The 15,173-nt window shown below is 33.7% G+C and overlaps 1 protein-coding gene across 1 annotated transcript in view; it reads left to right on the top strand.

Moving 5' to 3' along the window:
- Positions 1-1,754: 1,754 nt before the first annotated feature.
- The window catches only part of hth (Meis homeobox homothorax), a gene marked incomplete in the record, with an annotated part of 832,122 nt that continues 818,703 nt past the window's right edge, over positions 1,755-15,173 (top strand). Inside the window, 2 exon segments of the mRNA XM_081729908.1 lie at positions 1,755-2,514; positions 2,799-3,022. Of these exon segments, the coding sequence (XP_081586034.1) occupies positions 2,500-2,514; positions 2,799-3,022 (239 nt within the window).

Raw genomic sequence — 15,173 nt, 5'->3', positions numbered from 1 at the left:
ATCTTTTTAAAAAGGAAGTATATTTTCATTATACATATATATATTCTTAGCGTTTTGTTTCTAAAAATAAAAGTGCCGGTACACTGGACCTCAGGTTCATAATGGTTTAAAAAAGTTGTATACCTTTCAGGGTAATAATAATAATAATAATAATAATAATAATAATAATAATAATAATAATAATAATAATAATAATAATAATAATAATAATAATAATAATAATAATAATGTCCTGTAGTATATCACTGCAGTCTTGTAACTAAAAACTCATACGTAGGGTCTACATATATATGTATAAAGATGATTTAAAAATTTCTGATTCTTATATCTTAATTTTATAATACAATCAACGTAATGATAATCAATACTTTCTTGCTTTGTGATTTGTTTCTTGATTTTTTCTCCTTCTGTAAACGGGCGAAAGTAAGCTGCTATTGTTTCTTTTCAAAAGGCATCAAGTGTTCCACAAATACTAAATTTCAATAACAACACACATACAGTACATTGTTCACATAATGTTCTTGAGAATACTAATCATGCTACAAAAATGTTATACTAACCTCTACTAAATTAATAGATAAGCTTTGCGGAAAAAAAAGCTAAGATATTTTCAGTTAATCCTCTCCCTAATAATGAATAAAAAACAATTAACTGGATATATTAAAATGGGAACTAAAAAAAAAAAAAAAAAAAGCTTTTCTGCGGAGAAAGTACAGTGGAGTCCCCAACAGAATTTTTGTACTAGCTTTCAGTTTAGTTCAGTTCTATTTAGAAGAGGAAATTCTCCCTTCTCATTAAAAACGTACAGGTACTTCGTATCGTTGCGTACCGCCAAATATATATGGTTAATTGAATGGATGAATCATGAACACAAGATAGGAACATAGATGTTCCTGTGATAGCATGATTTGAGAAAAAGAAAATAAATTTGCCACTTACTGGAACTATCCATGAGTTTTGTTTAAAAGAGTAAAAAAAAAAAGGCGAAAAACCATAAAATTTCAACTTACAAATCATTGTCTGTAAACTTAAATATTTCGTAGCAAGTCTAGACAAACTGCAAAAGATTTTAATTTTTTTTCCCCTTACTTATCCGGAGCTGTTAGTTCATTTGTCAAAACGTACAATCGATCAGCTGTAGGTAAAGTGAAATAACCATTTTTTTAAAGTTTGGATTGAAACAAGAAAGAAAGAAAGAAAAAAAAGCGCGCAAAAATAAATATATCGCAACAGGACAGCGAGATATCAATCAGTGTTTGATGTGGTATCGATCGATCGAAGAAGTGAGAGCAACGAAAAGAAAAAAAAAATACGTCATCAGCTGTTCCTTTAGAACCCCGTTTGTAGTTGGCATGATGGGTTATAAAACTCAAGATAATCGAGTACTTTTTAAGGTTGTAGAACTTTTTTAAACAGGGACAAGGGGGAAAAATAAGGTTTTAAAAGAAATTTTATTACACTGAATTTTCTCCCTGTGTGTACGGTATTTTGCGTCCATGATGCCTTTTGATCAGCTGTTGAGCGCACAAGGAAACTGATTTCCATGCATATTCAGAGCGACGTTACTCCGACAGATATGGCTGTAAAGAAAAAAAGATGGTTGGTCGTAGTGGAGTGGGGAAAATATCGTGTGTAGAGTAGGTGTTTCCGCACTTCTCCGCCAACTTGATAATGGCGCTGTATGTCGTAACGGACCAGTCGAGAGTCACGCTGCTCAGCATGTCTGTTTACAACGAAGCGAAAGGGGGCCGGGTTTCACGTTGTTGTAATATGCGCAGTAGCTGACATTTGTGAGTGCGCGGCGCAACCCACCGTGTCTCGTGACAGCCCATACATATTCCCGGCCGTGCCTTCCCTCTGCCGTGATTGACAGTTGGCATCCGTGTGCTCGCGCAAGAGGTGGCCTACGAGCGACTACAGCGCAACGTTTTTCAGATGTGTGACGCGCGGACCTTAGCGAGAAGGCGAAAGAATCCCTGATGATCAGGGGTGGGGGAATCACACTGCATCCCCTTGTTATATGAGCCACCGTCGCGTAGTTCGTCAAAGTGTGCGCTTTTAATATAACTTGGTGTTGTGTATTTTGAGAATAAGAAGTTTTATATATATTTATATATATAAAAGTTCGTATCCGAGTTATTGGGGGGTTTATAATAGAGAAATCCGAGCGAGGCTTTGTACAAGTTTCAATTACAATAAAAAATTGTTGTTTGGGGGTTATTCCGTGATCTCGTGGTGATATACTTAGCAGGAAATAACGTGTTCATTTATGTATCGACAGTACAGTGCAAGTGTGTCCATAACAAACAAGAAAAGGCCTTTTTGTAACATCTTCGGCAACAATAACATCTTCAGTGGTGCATCTACAACAATTGCTGATCATCAACAATCAGAAAGAGTGGTGTTTTTTACTGTTGTGCTATTTAGTGTGTGTGGTTTAACCGGTGTGGAGTGAAGGTGGCCGAACACGGTGATTTTACTTGCAGCGGGAGGGCGTTCATGGCTCAGCCGAGGGTAAGTGGGGCCCACAAGCCGTTCCTTGTAAAAGATCAACAAAGCCATTTTTTTCAAAATTAAAGATCTAGGCCCTAGAAATTAAATTGCAAAATCTTCTTTCTCAGATTTTTGTCATAATCATTTAGGCCTAATTTTTAAAATTATTTCAATAATTTTCCATTAAAGATAGCATTTTTGAAAAAAATATATAATTAGTAATATATGTAGTTAAATGAAAATTAAATTTTATCCCGTCAACTATCTTTTCTCTTTTCTTCTTTTTTATATTCTGAATTCTGTAGTATGATGATGGACTACCCCACTACGGCACTATGGAGGTCCCTAGTTCGATGTATGACCCACACGCCCCTCATCGACCTCTTCAGCCCCTTACGCATCATTCGCCACATATGAACCACACGCATGGAATGCATCAATACCATGGCAACCATGTGACACCAGTTTCTAACCATGTTATGGGATCCGTTCCGGATGTCCATAAAAGAGATAAGGACGCAATTTATGGGTAAGTAAACATTTAGTTGCATATGTGTTTGTAGTTCTGTTTTTCTATCCTGTTGATGGTGTATTAAAATACTTAGAAAGCTCTGTTCTTCTTGGCCAGTAAGCATTAGTTCTTGAGCGACCCCAATAGTCCGCGCGCTGACCGGCAACTTGCTCGGGCAAACCCCAAAGCGGTTCCCCAAGGCGTGTTAGGCCTAACACTCGGTGCAGTTCGCGCGCGCCATGCGTCCGAAAATTTGTGACTTTTTTATTTCCCCCCCTATTTCAAGGACGATCGTTGTCTCGTACTTCCGAGAAATAAATTTTCCCGAATACTTCCCTTCGTACAGAATGTGGTCATTAATTTTCTGGCGCTGTTGGGGGGAGTTTAGGGGGCAAAAGGGGGGAAGGAAGAGGTCATGAACTTTGATTAATGAATCATGTCTGTCAGCTCTTATGTCTCTTCGCTGTGGTGGATGATCAAAATGGCTGCCTGCAGCCGGGGTTAGCTCTTTGCAGTCTCCAAAACCAGGTGCTTCAGTCATTTAGCTTCTTTAATGCAACCAAGTAAATTGTCGACATGCAACTCGAGTAATGTTTGCCTGAAGTGATGATGGATAAAACGTCCTTGCTTTTTTGAAGTTGTAAAATGGACAAATGAGTGGAATTTCTGTTTTAGTACTAAAAAAGTTTAGTTGTCAAGTAAAGAAGAAAGAAATTCTTCCCGTGCCAAGTTTTGCTAGCTCCTTCTGGACAAAGTACCATTGCTGGTGTTATTTCGCGGGTGTTAGTTGATTTCGAAATCTGGCTTTGTTAGTAAAGAAACTTCTTGCTGTGAACCCCTGAAGCGACTTAGACCTACGAATATCTAAGACAATATTTATAAATAACACTTAACATATTTTGAATTGTCATTTGTGAAAAGAATACCTTCGTTGTTAAATACTTGTTGATGACTCACCCACAGTGGTTGGTAGTTCTTTTGTCTTCGGAGACAAGAAGTCGAGGAAATCGCTATCTCGCACACCTCTTTATTGTTGAGTGATCTGGTTTTATTGTTTGCAAGTCCAAATGTATTCAGTGTAGTGGAACGGAATCAATACTTTTTAATGGTTTTCTGCGAAGTATCTTAATGTGCCTCCGAGGACCTCGCATTGCTTTCCCCCTGCAGATGCACAGCGTTTGGCGTTGCATTGACGGCTACCACGCTGGGAGTCACCGGGAATTGTGGTAGGCCTCGAGCACCTCGGGGTAGTATTATGATTCGTATTCCCATTCCGTGCCTTTGTATTAGGTCTGAGAGACAAATATATATTCTTACACATGCAGATGGATAAAAATAAATATACAAGCTGAACCATAATTTAATATTTTTCACTGTAATACATTGAAATGTTAGCACTCAAAATGCGGAAGAACACTGTTAGCCCTATCAGTGTTTGTCCTCTGCAAAATAAATGTCTGCATTCTAACATAATTTACACAGTGATTGTATTAAATTATTAATTATGATTCTCAGTATTGCTTTTACGTTCATTTAAGCTAGATTTTCGTAATTTATTTTTTCGAAATAAGTACGCATGGAAATAGCTGAGAGAATAACTAAACAGAAACGGCTGTAGGACTTGGTTTGCCAAATTAATGTTTTAAATACGTGTGTATTCGTGCTTTGAATTTGTTTCAAATTTGCGAGGCTCCAATTTCCGTCTACTTCCGATTTATTACATTGGAGATTGTGTTATTTAGTACTCATTTTACAAGTGGTGAGTGGGAGATAAAAGAATTCTTTTTAAAATAAATAAATAAATAAAAATTTCCACCATATTTTGCTAACGTTTTGCGGATCCTTATAATTGCTTTCGTAATAAAATGAACAGCCTTCGTTGAAAAAAAAATCGCATCTACTTGGTAATAATACTTGCCGTTTGGTGTAACATTTCAAACAGAGAACACGACTTGTTTATTGTCCTGCTTTCAATTGGACTAGGCGCTGCGTAAAAATTAAATGCACACAACGTACACACACACACACAGGGAGTATATAATCACGTACGGCGGCTGTAAACACACACACTTTGAATAGGTGTTCATAAGTAACCTTAACATCAACACAGCTATTATAAAAGTTGTTACAGGACATTAATGCAATTAGGCCTAGTTCAACAATTTAAAAAAAAAATATATTGCACGAAGATTGAGTCACTGTTTATAAGAGATATTATTGTGTGAGACGCATGTTACCTGTAATTTAATATATCAAAAAGTGCTGAATCTATGTACGGTATAAAGTCTGCTGGAATTATATTCAGAACAGATTAATATGTCGAAACAACGTCCGACCTCGACCCTACATATATGAAAGCGGCACATGTAGGAAATAGTTGTATTTTAAATACCTTTTTTTTTTATTTTATATTTTATTATGAATTATTTATTTATAATATATAAGGCAATTATTTTTTAGTTTCACATTCCATGCAATATATATATCAGTAATGCACTTTACGGTTAAGGAAGGATAAATATCTTATAATATTTTTATAAGCACCTGGCAAGAACTTAGAGGACTTGGCTTGGAAATTCTGGTATAGTATTGAGAAATGATAATAATAATAATAATAAAAATTAAAAGAAATACGTGTCGATGATATTAATCTGTTCGCTTTGGATAACAGATTATATTTGCTTTTGTACATGGGAAGCACTTCCGTCTAAGATAGCTACGAACTCCATATTTATCTAGATAATAATAATATTCGCATAGTTTCGCAGGAGAAGTTCACACGATTCCAAACCAGATTTGTTACCACGATAATTTTGATTTTATTAAAGCTTTAATGTAAATTAAGTTTTGAGACATTCTTTATAACTCGGCATTCTTTATTCTTCTTAACCAATTTGGTCCGAGATAAATTTCGCGATGTAACGTGTATTACATATCTCAAGAGTGAATGTGCTTTCTTGTTGCAGTCCAAAATTATCGGCAGCGTGTTAAAATTTTCTTTTGTCTTTTCTGTTGAAGAAACCGATTGCTCATTGCGATTCACAAAACCTTGAATTTTCGGTTTTTGAACAGTCATCCGGTTTGTGGCCTTATAAGCTTATTGAAACATTTGTCGTGATCCCAGTGTATATAGTATAATATTAAATATTCAATATAGAATTACATTTTGAATTTGAAACATGCTTAATCACATGTCACTTTCCGAGAGACATGTAAGGCGTCAATAGTCCCTTAGATTTTAACAGACTAACATTCCAGAGCACAGTGATTAACCTGAATTTATTTGACATCCTAATTACAATTAAAATAATCATCCTTGCTAATAAGTTTAGTACTAAAAATTTAAGAAATACAGAAATTAAATGAATCTGTGAAAACAATGCTCTTATTGTAACTATACCTGCCGTCGGTATGCGTAGACCTGGATTCGATTTTTGGTGTTGACCCGGCATCGTAAGGCAGCTGGGAGTATATATATTAGATGTAAGAGGAAGCAAACTCCGGTACAGAAAAATCAGCCGAACTAGTGTTCTGATCATGCTTACCCGAATAAAAGCCGTATGGCCAGCCATATCCCCCTTTACAAGCAATAAAGCCCGGGAATTAATTTAGTTGGTTGTGTCACTTCTTGAAGTATCTTTTGTTTATTATAATCTTTAATTGTAGATTAATGTTTTACCTTATACTAAGTAAAAGAAAAATATAATCTAAAATTCCAATAATTTTCTGTATTAGGGCGAGAGAGCAAAATAATAATAATAATACATCGTGAAACTTTTTAAACTAATATCAGTAGTATTTTATTTATTGTCCAACACCTAAATTTAGCATTTTTCAATAACATTTCCATTTTCTCAAAAAATCCATATATAGGAAACAGTAGGCTAATTTTTAAAAATATAATTATTTTATATATTCACCATGATATTTTGAAAATTATGCTTCAAAAGCATTTAAATAATAATAATAATAATAATAATAATAATAATAATATAATTTTGCCATGAATAATTAAGTCTTAATCCCAAACAGTTCAATGGGTAAGCATGCTTGCTTTTGTTGTGAATGATACCGGGTTGGATTCCCAGTAAAAGCCATATCTTTAGGGCTCAACGGGCACACATATTAGCGTAAATATACCAGTAAATAAATTAACTGCATGAAATGAAATATAGAGTGAATCATATGTCATCTTGAATTTTCAATAATTTCAACTTGTGAGTATTTCTGTAAATATTACATTTTGATTACTATAGCGTTAATTCTAAAGTTCATTAAACCAATATCCGTGGCCAGAAAGACATTTCCTTTTAATGTAAGTACATTTTAATTCTGTGTGTTTCTCGTGTACCCAAGAAATTGTAAATTTGAATTTATATGCTTCAAAGACTTTTGTTGTACACATATCACATATTTGATTTTATTAACACAAACTTTTTACGAGTGTAGTGCCAGAATTTAAAATAGACATACATACCTGTAGTTTATAGATCATATTTTTTTATTAGTTCGTACTCTGTGATCGGTATTTCAAAATAAAATGCCCTCTTTGAAAATAGAGCACTTATTCTCTTTCCTGAAACGTATTATTATTATTATTATTATTATTATTATTATTATTAAGACGAATACCTGTATTATGTGTGGATCCGGTATGGATTTTTCTTTTGGATCACAAAATTTTCGGTATTCACCCCGTATCATAAGTTGATTGGCCAAATATTTGATTTGTAAATATCGGAGGTTACGGGCTTCAAAAATCAGAAATAATAACGATTTGGAAGTAAAGTTTTTCATTTGGTTAATCAGTGCATTTTGTAATTTTAGTTAGATACATTTCACTGTTCTAAGTTTTTATTAGTTGAGTTTGAACTAAAAGATCCATTTTTTTTTTAACGGCAAAATGGATCAAACAACGCATATTGGTGCTTCAAAATTTTAGCCTATCTGTAAGAAAGGCACTTATGTCCCTAAAAGAAAGTATTCACCTCGTTCATATAAATTTTCCGGAAAGTATAAAGACTTATCTTTCCCAAACTAGTACTAAAGAAAGTTGAAATAGTATGCTTAATCAATGCCTGTTATACTGATAAGCAACTGTAGGTAATTTCATTGCAGTAATACTTTTTGTTCCAAAAAGATTTTTTTTTTTAACGGTATAAGAATAAATTCGTAATTTCTCAATATTTTGTCACAATATAAAATGTATTTGCTGATAAAGTTCTCGGGTGAAATTGGTTGTAGAAAATGTTACGGAGACGATTAAAAGTTAGGGTCTGTACCTGAACTGTGCGTATTTATCAAGTGTATCTTTTCGGAACTACGAACATTCTCCCTTCTTCATAGCAATGACAAAGAATTGTCCTAAATAAAAATTAAAAGAAAAAAAAAGAGAGGGGAACGAAACTGCGATATCCTGGGAAGAATGGGGTTGCCGTTCATAATACTATAGTAGCAATCGTCCGCGCCAACGACCCAGCAGAGCGACTCTTGCAGGCTGATAAAACAGAAGACAATCGGTAACGCCACAACCATCACGAGTGTACAGCGGGGACTCTCGAGTGCGTCCCCTTGCCTCACTATCAACGATCAGCACCATTCAACTTGCAGCTCCCTCCCGGGCGACAACGCACTCGATTTCGATTCTTTCGTCGAGTGTTTGGTTTTCTTTCCCCTTTTTACGAAAAAGCAAAATATTTTTATTTGTTTGTTTATTTTTTGTTTTGTGCATTATAATTGTCGGGTCATGGATGAGATTCGTGCCCAGGAAAACACTTCAATGCAACAACGAGCATGGCTCAGGTCACGCAAGACGTGCCTTCTCATCAACACACTTTCAAAGACTTTTCCGACAAATCTTTTTTGTTTTGCTTTCATCGATACAGCAATGCTCTATATACATTTACGCAGTACAAAAATTCCAAATGTATTTTCCTATAGTTTGTATAGAGAATTACTTTTTATTAGTTCCTACTCGAAAGTTGGCGTTTTTTAAAAATGAAATTCATTTTTGGAAAGGCTATTCTGTTTACGCAAACTTGATCTCGTATTTAGAATATTTTGTTTTTATATGTAAATTATTATTATTTTATAGCGCGTGGCCCTGATTTTGTTCCCCATTGGGGACAGCGATTCAGTATTAGAATAAGTCAAGTGACAAACTATCGGGTAATATGAGTGCCGAAAGTAAAAAATTACCGCGGTTTGTAATCAGTACTCTGACCATCCACCACTTTGTCGAAGTGTGTAATCTAACCTTCAATAAGTTCTTTAGGAACTGAAAAGGCCTGAACGAGGTTTACTAGATATACACCCAACTATTTTTTTAAAAAAAGTAAGATACTTAAAGTTCAAGAATACGTAAGTTCAAGAGTTCGTGGTAATTTTAGATTATTATATCTTTTTAGCTATATGTGTACTTTACTGTTGCTAATGGCATAATGATAGGGCTCATGAGGAGGGCGAGGGAAGGAATATTTTACTACCAGTTTCACCATAATATATAGCGTATTTTTGAAGCAGTTGGTCACAAACAGCGTATATTTTTAGGGCCACAAAATTCCTTTTTGCCGATTCTCTCGAACACTACGCATGAGGAGTCAACTTCACGCATGTCATATAATTACGGTAATAATATTTATTTATTTATTGCTATCGGCTATAGAAAATTCAACTAGGAAAACTTTACATCATATTATTATTATTATTATTATTATTATTATTATTATTATTATTATTATTATTATTATTATTATTATTATTATTATTATTATTGATGTTTGTTATTACTAAATTATATTACGGATGATGTCTATGTAGTTAATTTGCGTATTGCAAACTTCATTCCGGGTTGTTTTAAGATTTGGGATACCTAAAAACTGAAAATGTCTTGCAGGACAATAATAACGTCGACGAAGTTATGAATTGTTTATGTAAACTTTAGAGGTAAAAAAAAAAAAAAGTATAGAAAATATTTGGAAATTCAGTACTCAAGATTGTATTGGCATCTTCTACCTAGGTAGAAGCTACATTAGTTAGAAGAGAGCAAACTTATCTTTAAACAAGAATTTTTGGAATGATCGTTAAAAAAGAAAAAAAGAAAAGAAAAGAAAAAAGAAAAGCATCAAAAGATTGAGATCTTGGCTAATAATTAGTTTTTGGATCAGGGACCACAACATTTTTGAATGGCCCCTAAAATCGAGTTGTATGTTTTTACGGAATATGCACATCATACCTAAAGTGATAGTTTGGGTTTGGCTACCCTATATGTTGTTCTGCAGATGTAAGAGCTATAAGAAAATTTTTAACTCAAATATAATGGATCTTTTGATCCAAAAAAGAAAAGTGATAGAATACGGCGCTGTACTGACCACACATCACCCATATAAATATAAAAAAAATTCACTAGCTATATAGTTCTTGAGTTGCCAAGGTGCTCCGGGCTTTTCTAGATAACTCACATTGCAATACCAAAACTAATTACAAAAAGACTAATGTGTGCTTAGATATATGAAATTCCTAATTTCCATAAACATAATTAGAACTTCGCCAAATACTTTAATATCTGTATCGGACTATTAAGAAAATTAATTACTTAGGAGTAATTGAAACATTGTAGGTGAAATATCCGCCCATAAAAGCATTACACCAAGTTATTCTTATCCTGTGTTAACAATAAAATGAAATAAACAAGCACCTCTATTGCTCCCTAGCTCACATGGCTAGAGAGACAAATCGACGAAACGTTCTGTGAATGTTATTGTTAGAACGCACGTGAAGTTTTAATGGAATAGCAATTTTAAATGTTATTTACAGCTGCAGAGAACAGGGGCGGGAAACAATCCTATGACCCAATGGCATTTCGTTGTTGTCACATTTTAGCATACTTTGTAAGTATGTATGTACGTTAAAAAAAAAAAAAAAAAAAAAAAGTGTTTCGTCCACCGCATGAAGGGAACACACCATATCCATCCATCGAAAGAATGCGTGTTTGCCCTGCTGACCAGCCACGGAAGGCCAAGCGACAATATCCTCTCTGTATATATATATACTCGAGAATTGTCACTAATTTTTCTGGTGGCTAATTAAATTTAATTGGATTCGTCCGTAACTTTTGTATTCACTGATTTGTTTTATGCATTGATAATAATTAGACGCCTATAGGTCTATTGACAACCTTTTCATTCAATGTTAAAAAAAAAAAAAACACACATATTCATTAAGCACTTAATTTAGAATTTAATTACGACGCGTCTCCTCTCCACAGTCAGTTGACATCAATTCTTGTTGATCGTAACGTGTAACAGTACTGTTTTTCTTTTTTTTTTTTTAATCTGTCATTACATGCACGCAGAATAAATTTTTGTTCGACACATTAATCTGTGTATAGTAAATATTTATGCGGGTTAATATTTCATAAGACACATTACATTGTATCAAAATATCCATGACAATTAAAAAGTATCGAATGTCACTTTTTTCATATACTTTAATGTGTACTATTTCACGTATCAGAAGTACCGGTACTTTGTTTGATGGATTCTCCCATTTACGTTAGACACACACATCGATGTGTTATCGGTGGGTCTTGCGATCTAAAAACTGTTCCATCTTGCTAAAAGTAGTACAACGTTTTAGCCATTAAAATTAGGGTGGCACATACTATTCCCCACAAGACGTGAAATAAGGTTCTCTCATGTTATCTCGTTAATTTTGTCTCAAAAGATTTTTTTCTCATTTCGTCTCGATTTTCATAAGATTTTCTTGTCTCGTCTAGAAATTTTCTCGAGTCGTTATTTGTAAATTTATATACTTAAATTTTTGCCCTCATGTTTGTTAAATTTTATCTATTAGTTATCAGAATACTTCCAATCACGAGAGGTCACGAAGGGTGTGATATAACAACATTCAAGCCTTATTTATTACTGGAGTATATTGTGTAATGACTGGCATGTTTAAACGCTGATAATGCTCTTCAATGCCCATACAATCATTTTATCGATTTGTATCTTTTTTTTTAATGTATACAGTGAATCATGTAATACAAAAACAGTGATCTAGTGTTGCCCGTGAGATTTGAGAAATGTCTCGAAAGCGAGACAGGAATTCATATGTTTCATGTCTCGAATTTTAAAAGGTACTTCTAGTTTTGTTTTCGAGACAAGAAAACATTTTCGGGACGGCGTTCCAGATGACGTAGAGCTCTCACAATATAAATTTTTTGAGGCGAGATAAAACATTCGTGACGGGGTTTCAGATGATATAGAGCACTCACAAACTTTTTCAAGACGAGCCATAACTTTTTACGAGACATTTTCGAGACGAGGCATCCTCAACTCTTGGCTCATGTGTATCTGTAATTAAGATGTATTATGTGACACACATAAGTGTTCCAAATTACTCTTCTCTTTCTCGAACAGAATCCATCATTCCTGTTATAATAAAATAGTATAAACTTAGTGATATTTTAGAGCTGGAGATGTTAGTTGAATGAAATTCTCGCCATTTTACATTTGTTTCAAAATAACTAAAGGAAAACATAGAATTAAAATTTGGAGAACGTAGCTGTCATATAAGATAGAAAATGCTTTGAAATATAACGGAAGTCGATTATTTGTCGATTATTTTATTTTACATATATTTTCTTTAAAGTAAAAAGTAATGCTAAGTCTATTTATAATTACTTTCAAGACATGGAGGAAAGATGGGAAACATGGTTGACTACATTTGAAATTTATAGAAAAAAAGTAGTCAACATATTTATCTAGTAGATAAGAATGTTCAACGAATAGTTAGCAATCAAATTATTACCACATACTGTACTTTTCCCAGATTTTCAGTTAACATTTACATGTAAGTAATGTACGGAAAATAAATGTTTAACTTGAGAACATTGTACATTTTCAAAATAATCTTATTGTGTTCCATGCGGGAGTGTAAATATTTGAACTTACACCATGATACGAATCTTTTGTATCTCCACGGTTGTCTCCCATTTCTAGTTTTGAAATAGAACTTTTCTGACTCTTTGGGCTCTTGAAACTACACACGGAGCTTCAAAGGCCTCGATATAACATGGGTCGTGTACAATCATCATAGATTTCCAATGATTGTTCTACTTTTGTTAGAGAAAAGGACGTTACAAGGAATTAAGAATATTTTATATGGTTGTAAATGCAAGATAATATGAAAACATAATCGGATTTATTTTCTTATAAAATTAGGATATTAAGATCGAATTTCTCATTTTAAAACACTTTTCTTCTTCCAAAAAAAAAGTACTGTGTGTAAATGATCGGTATATCTTCGCTCCTTTTTGAGATTGAAGAACTGTCTTTTAATGGAATCCAATTTGAATATTTTTTTGGGTAACACCAGTATGATTGAAATAACATTAAAGTATTTTGTGTACTTTGTATGTTTCGTAGACAGCTAACTTCACAAGAACAACAGCAGGGTTTTATGTCCATTGCCAGTACCAAAGGTATAGGAGACTGGGTTGAGATCCGAACCATTACAGGAGTTTATATCCGAGTCAACACCGCGTCCGGAAAACTAAGAGCAAGACCTTACGCGCGTTGAGCATGGAGGAACACAAATACACTCATGTAAAAATATTGCAATGACTTTGTTTTGAAATAAAGTTGTACCTTAGGTATATGGAGATACATCAAATGTTGTACTAGCTGACGTGCAGGAAGGTGTATTATGTGTTAGCAATCTCAGACAGAAAGAATATCACAACACTTTCGTATCCTACTAATCACTGTAACTTCTATAATTCTCCTGTTGTTTTGATTAAGGCGCATCCGGGGTTTCCCTAGTGATATATTGCTATGATTACTTTCAGGAGGCGTTAATAAGCCGGAGCGAACCCTGCTGATAATTATAATTTGCACCCTGATGACAAATAATCATATTAACTCACCATCTCTGTTTCCAGCTTTCCATTTTTTTTCCATCACAGAAACTAAAGAACATAAAAAATTTTCTTCACAATTTTTAAGATGCTTCTCATTTTTGTAGAGTTGACTGTCTAAATAAGTGACACACGATGATCCATTTGGAGATGTATTCTTTGACTGTGGGTAACATACTAACAACTAAAACTATTCCACTATATAATATCTTCTAAGCACTAAAAAGTTGCACAGAGAAATTTGGATTATTCGTCGGTTGATACAATATTTTGAAAAAATGTTTAAAATAAAGTAAAATTGACGAGTATTGTTAAGAAAATTTTGAAAAATTAAAAATAAGTAAAATTTACATATAAGTAATACATGTTAATGGAAACGCCCAATGCATCTTTTTCTTAAAATTATTTTATATCAAGCGTGGAGTGGAGTACTCTTTACGTATGGCGATAAGCATGGGCAGCAAGACCTGTTAATTTCTCGTTTAAAATTAAAATTAATTAAACCCAAACAAAAATGCTTTCGTTTTACTGAGAATAAAGTACCCATTGCATAGAGTACTTTTCATATGATTTTACCATTCTTTTTTTCTACTTGTTCTGTTTTTGACAGTTGATAAACATCTTCAGAAATACCTAAAATTGAACTAAAATTAGGATAATTTTTGACTTCTCTCTCTCTCTCTCCTTTATTGTTAGTTCACGTGCTTGAATTCGCTAAAAGATTAGGCTAGAGATCACAAGACCTGCCGTGTTGCGAGTTTGAATCCTGCTCAGGACATGGATGCTATATGTTGTCATTTTCATCATTCATGTCATTCGTCATCATTCATTTTTCATTGTCTCCTAAAGGGCAAATTCGTGGGACACTAAAACTAAAAACTACAATACTTATATCTTATCCTTCTCTAACCCATATCATTCCAAAATAAGAGCATTTTCTCAACGTTCTTTAATTAAAAATCTTCTACTAATCGTATATAATGTATTTAATAGCTTTACTGTTATATTTCTCTCATTTCTCGCTCTGCTGTACAGTTTCTTTCATTTCTAACTCTGTTGTAAAATTTCTCATTTCTAGCTTTGTTGTAAAATTTCTCTCATTTCTAGCTCTGCTGTAAAATTTAGCTAATAATTTCTATTTCTGTAGTAAATTGGGGCGTTCAGAGCACAAGGGAATCAAATCCAGGTACCAAAGTTATGAGAAAAAATTGTATGGTACTTTTAAGTACATATGGGAGCGTTATAATTATA

This window comes from Thermobia domestica, chromosome 11 (genome assembly GCF_964235325.1).
Source record: "Thermobia domestica chromosome 11, izTheDome1.hap1.1, whole genome shotgun sequence".
NCBI classification, from domain to species: domain Eukaryota; kingdom Metazoa; phylum Arthropoda; class Insecta; order Zygentoma; family Lepismatidae; genus Thermobia; species Thermobia domestica.
The sequence above is the reverse complement of the archived record's forward strand: the minus strand, read 5'-3'. Positions and strand labels throughout refer to the sequence as shown.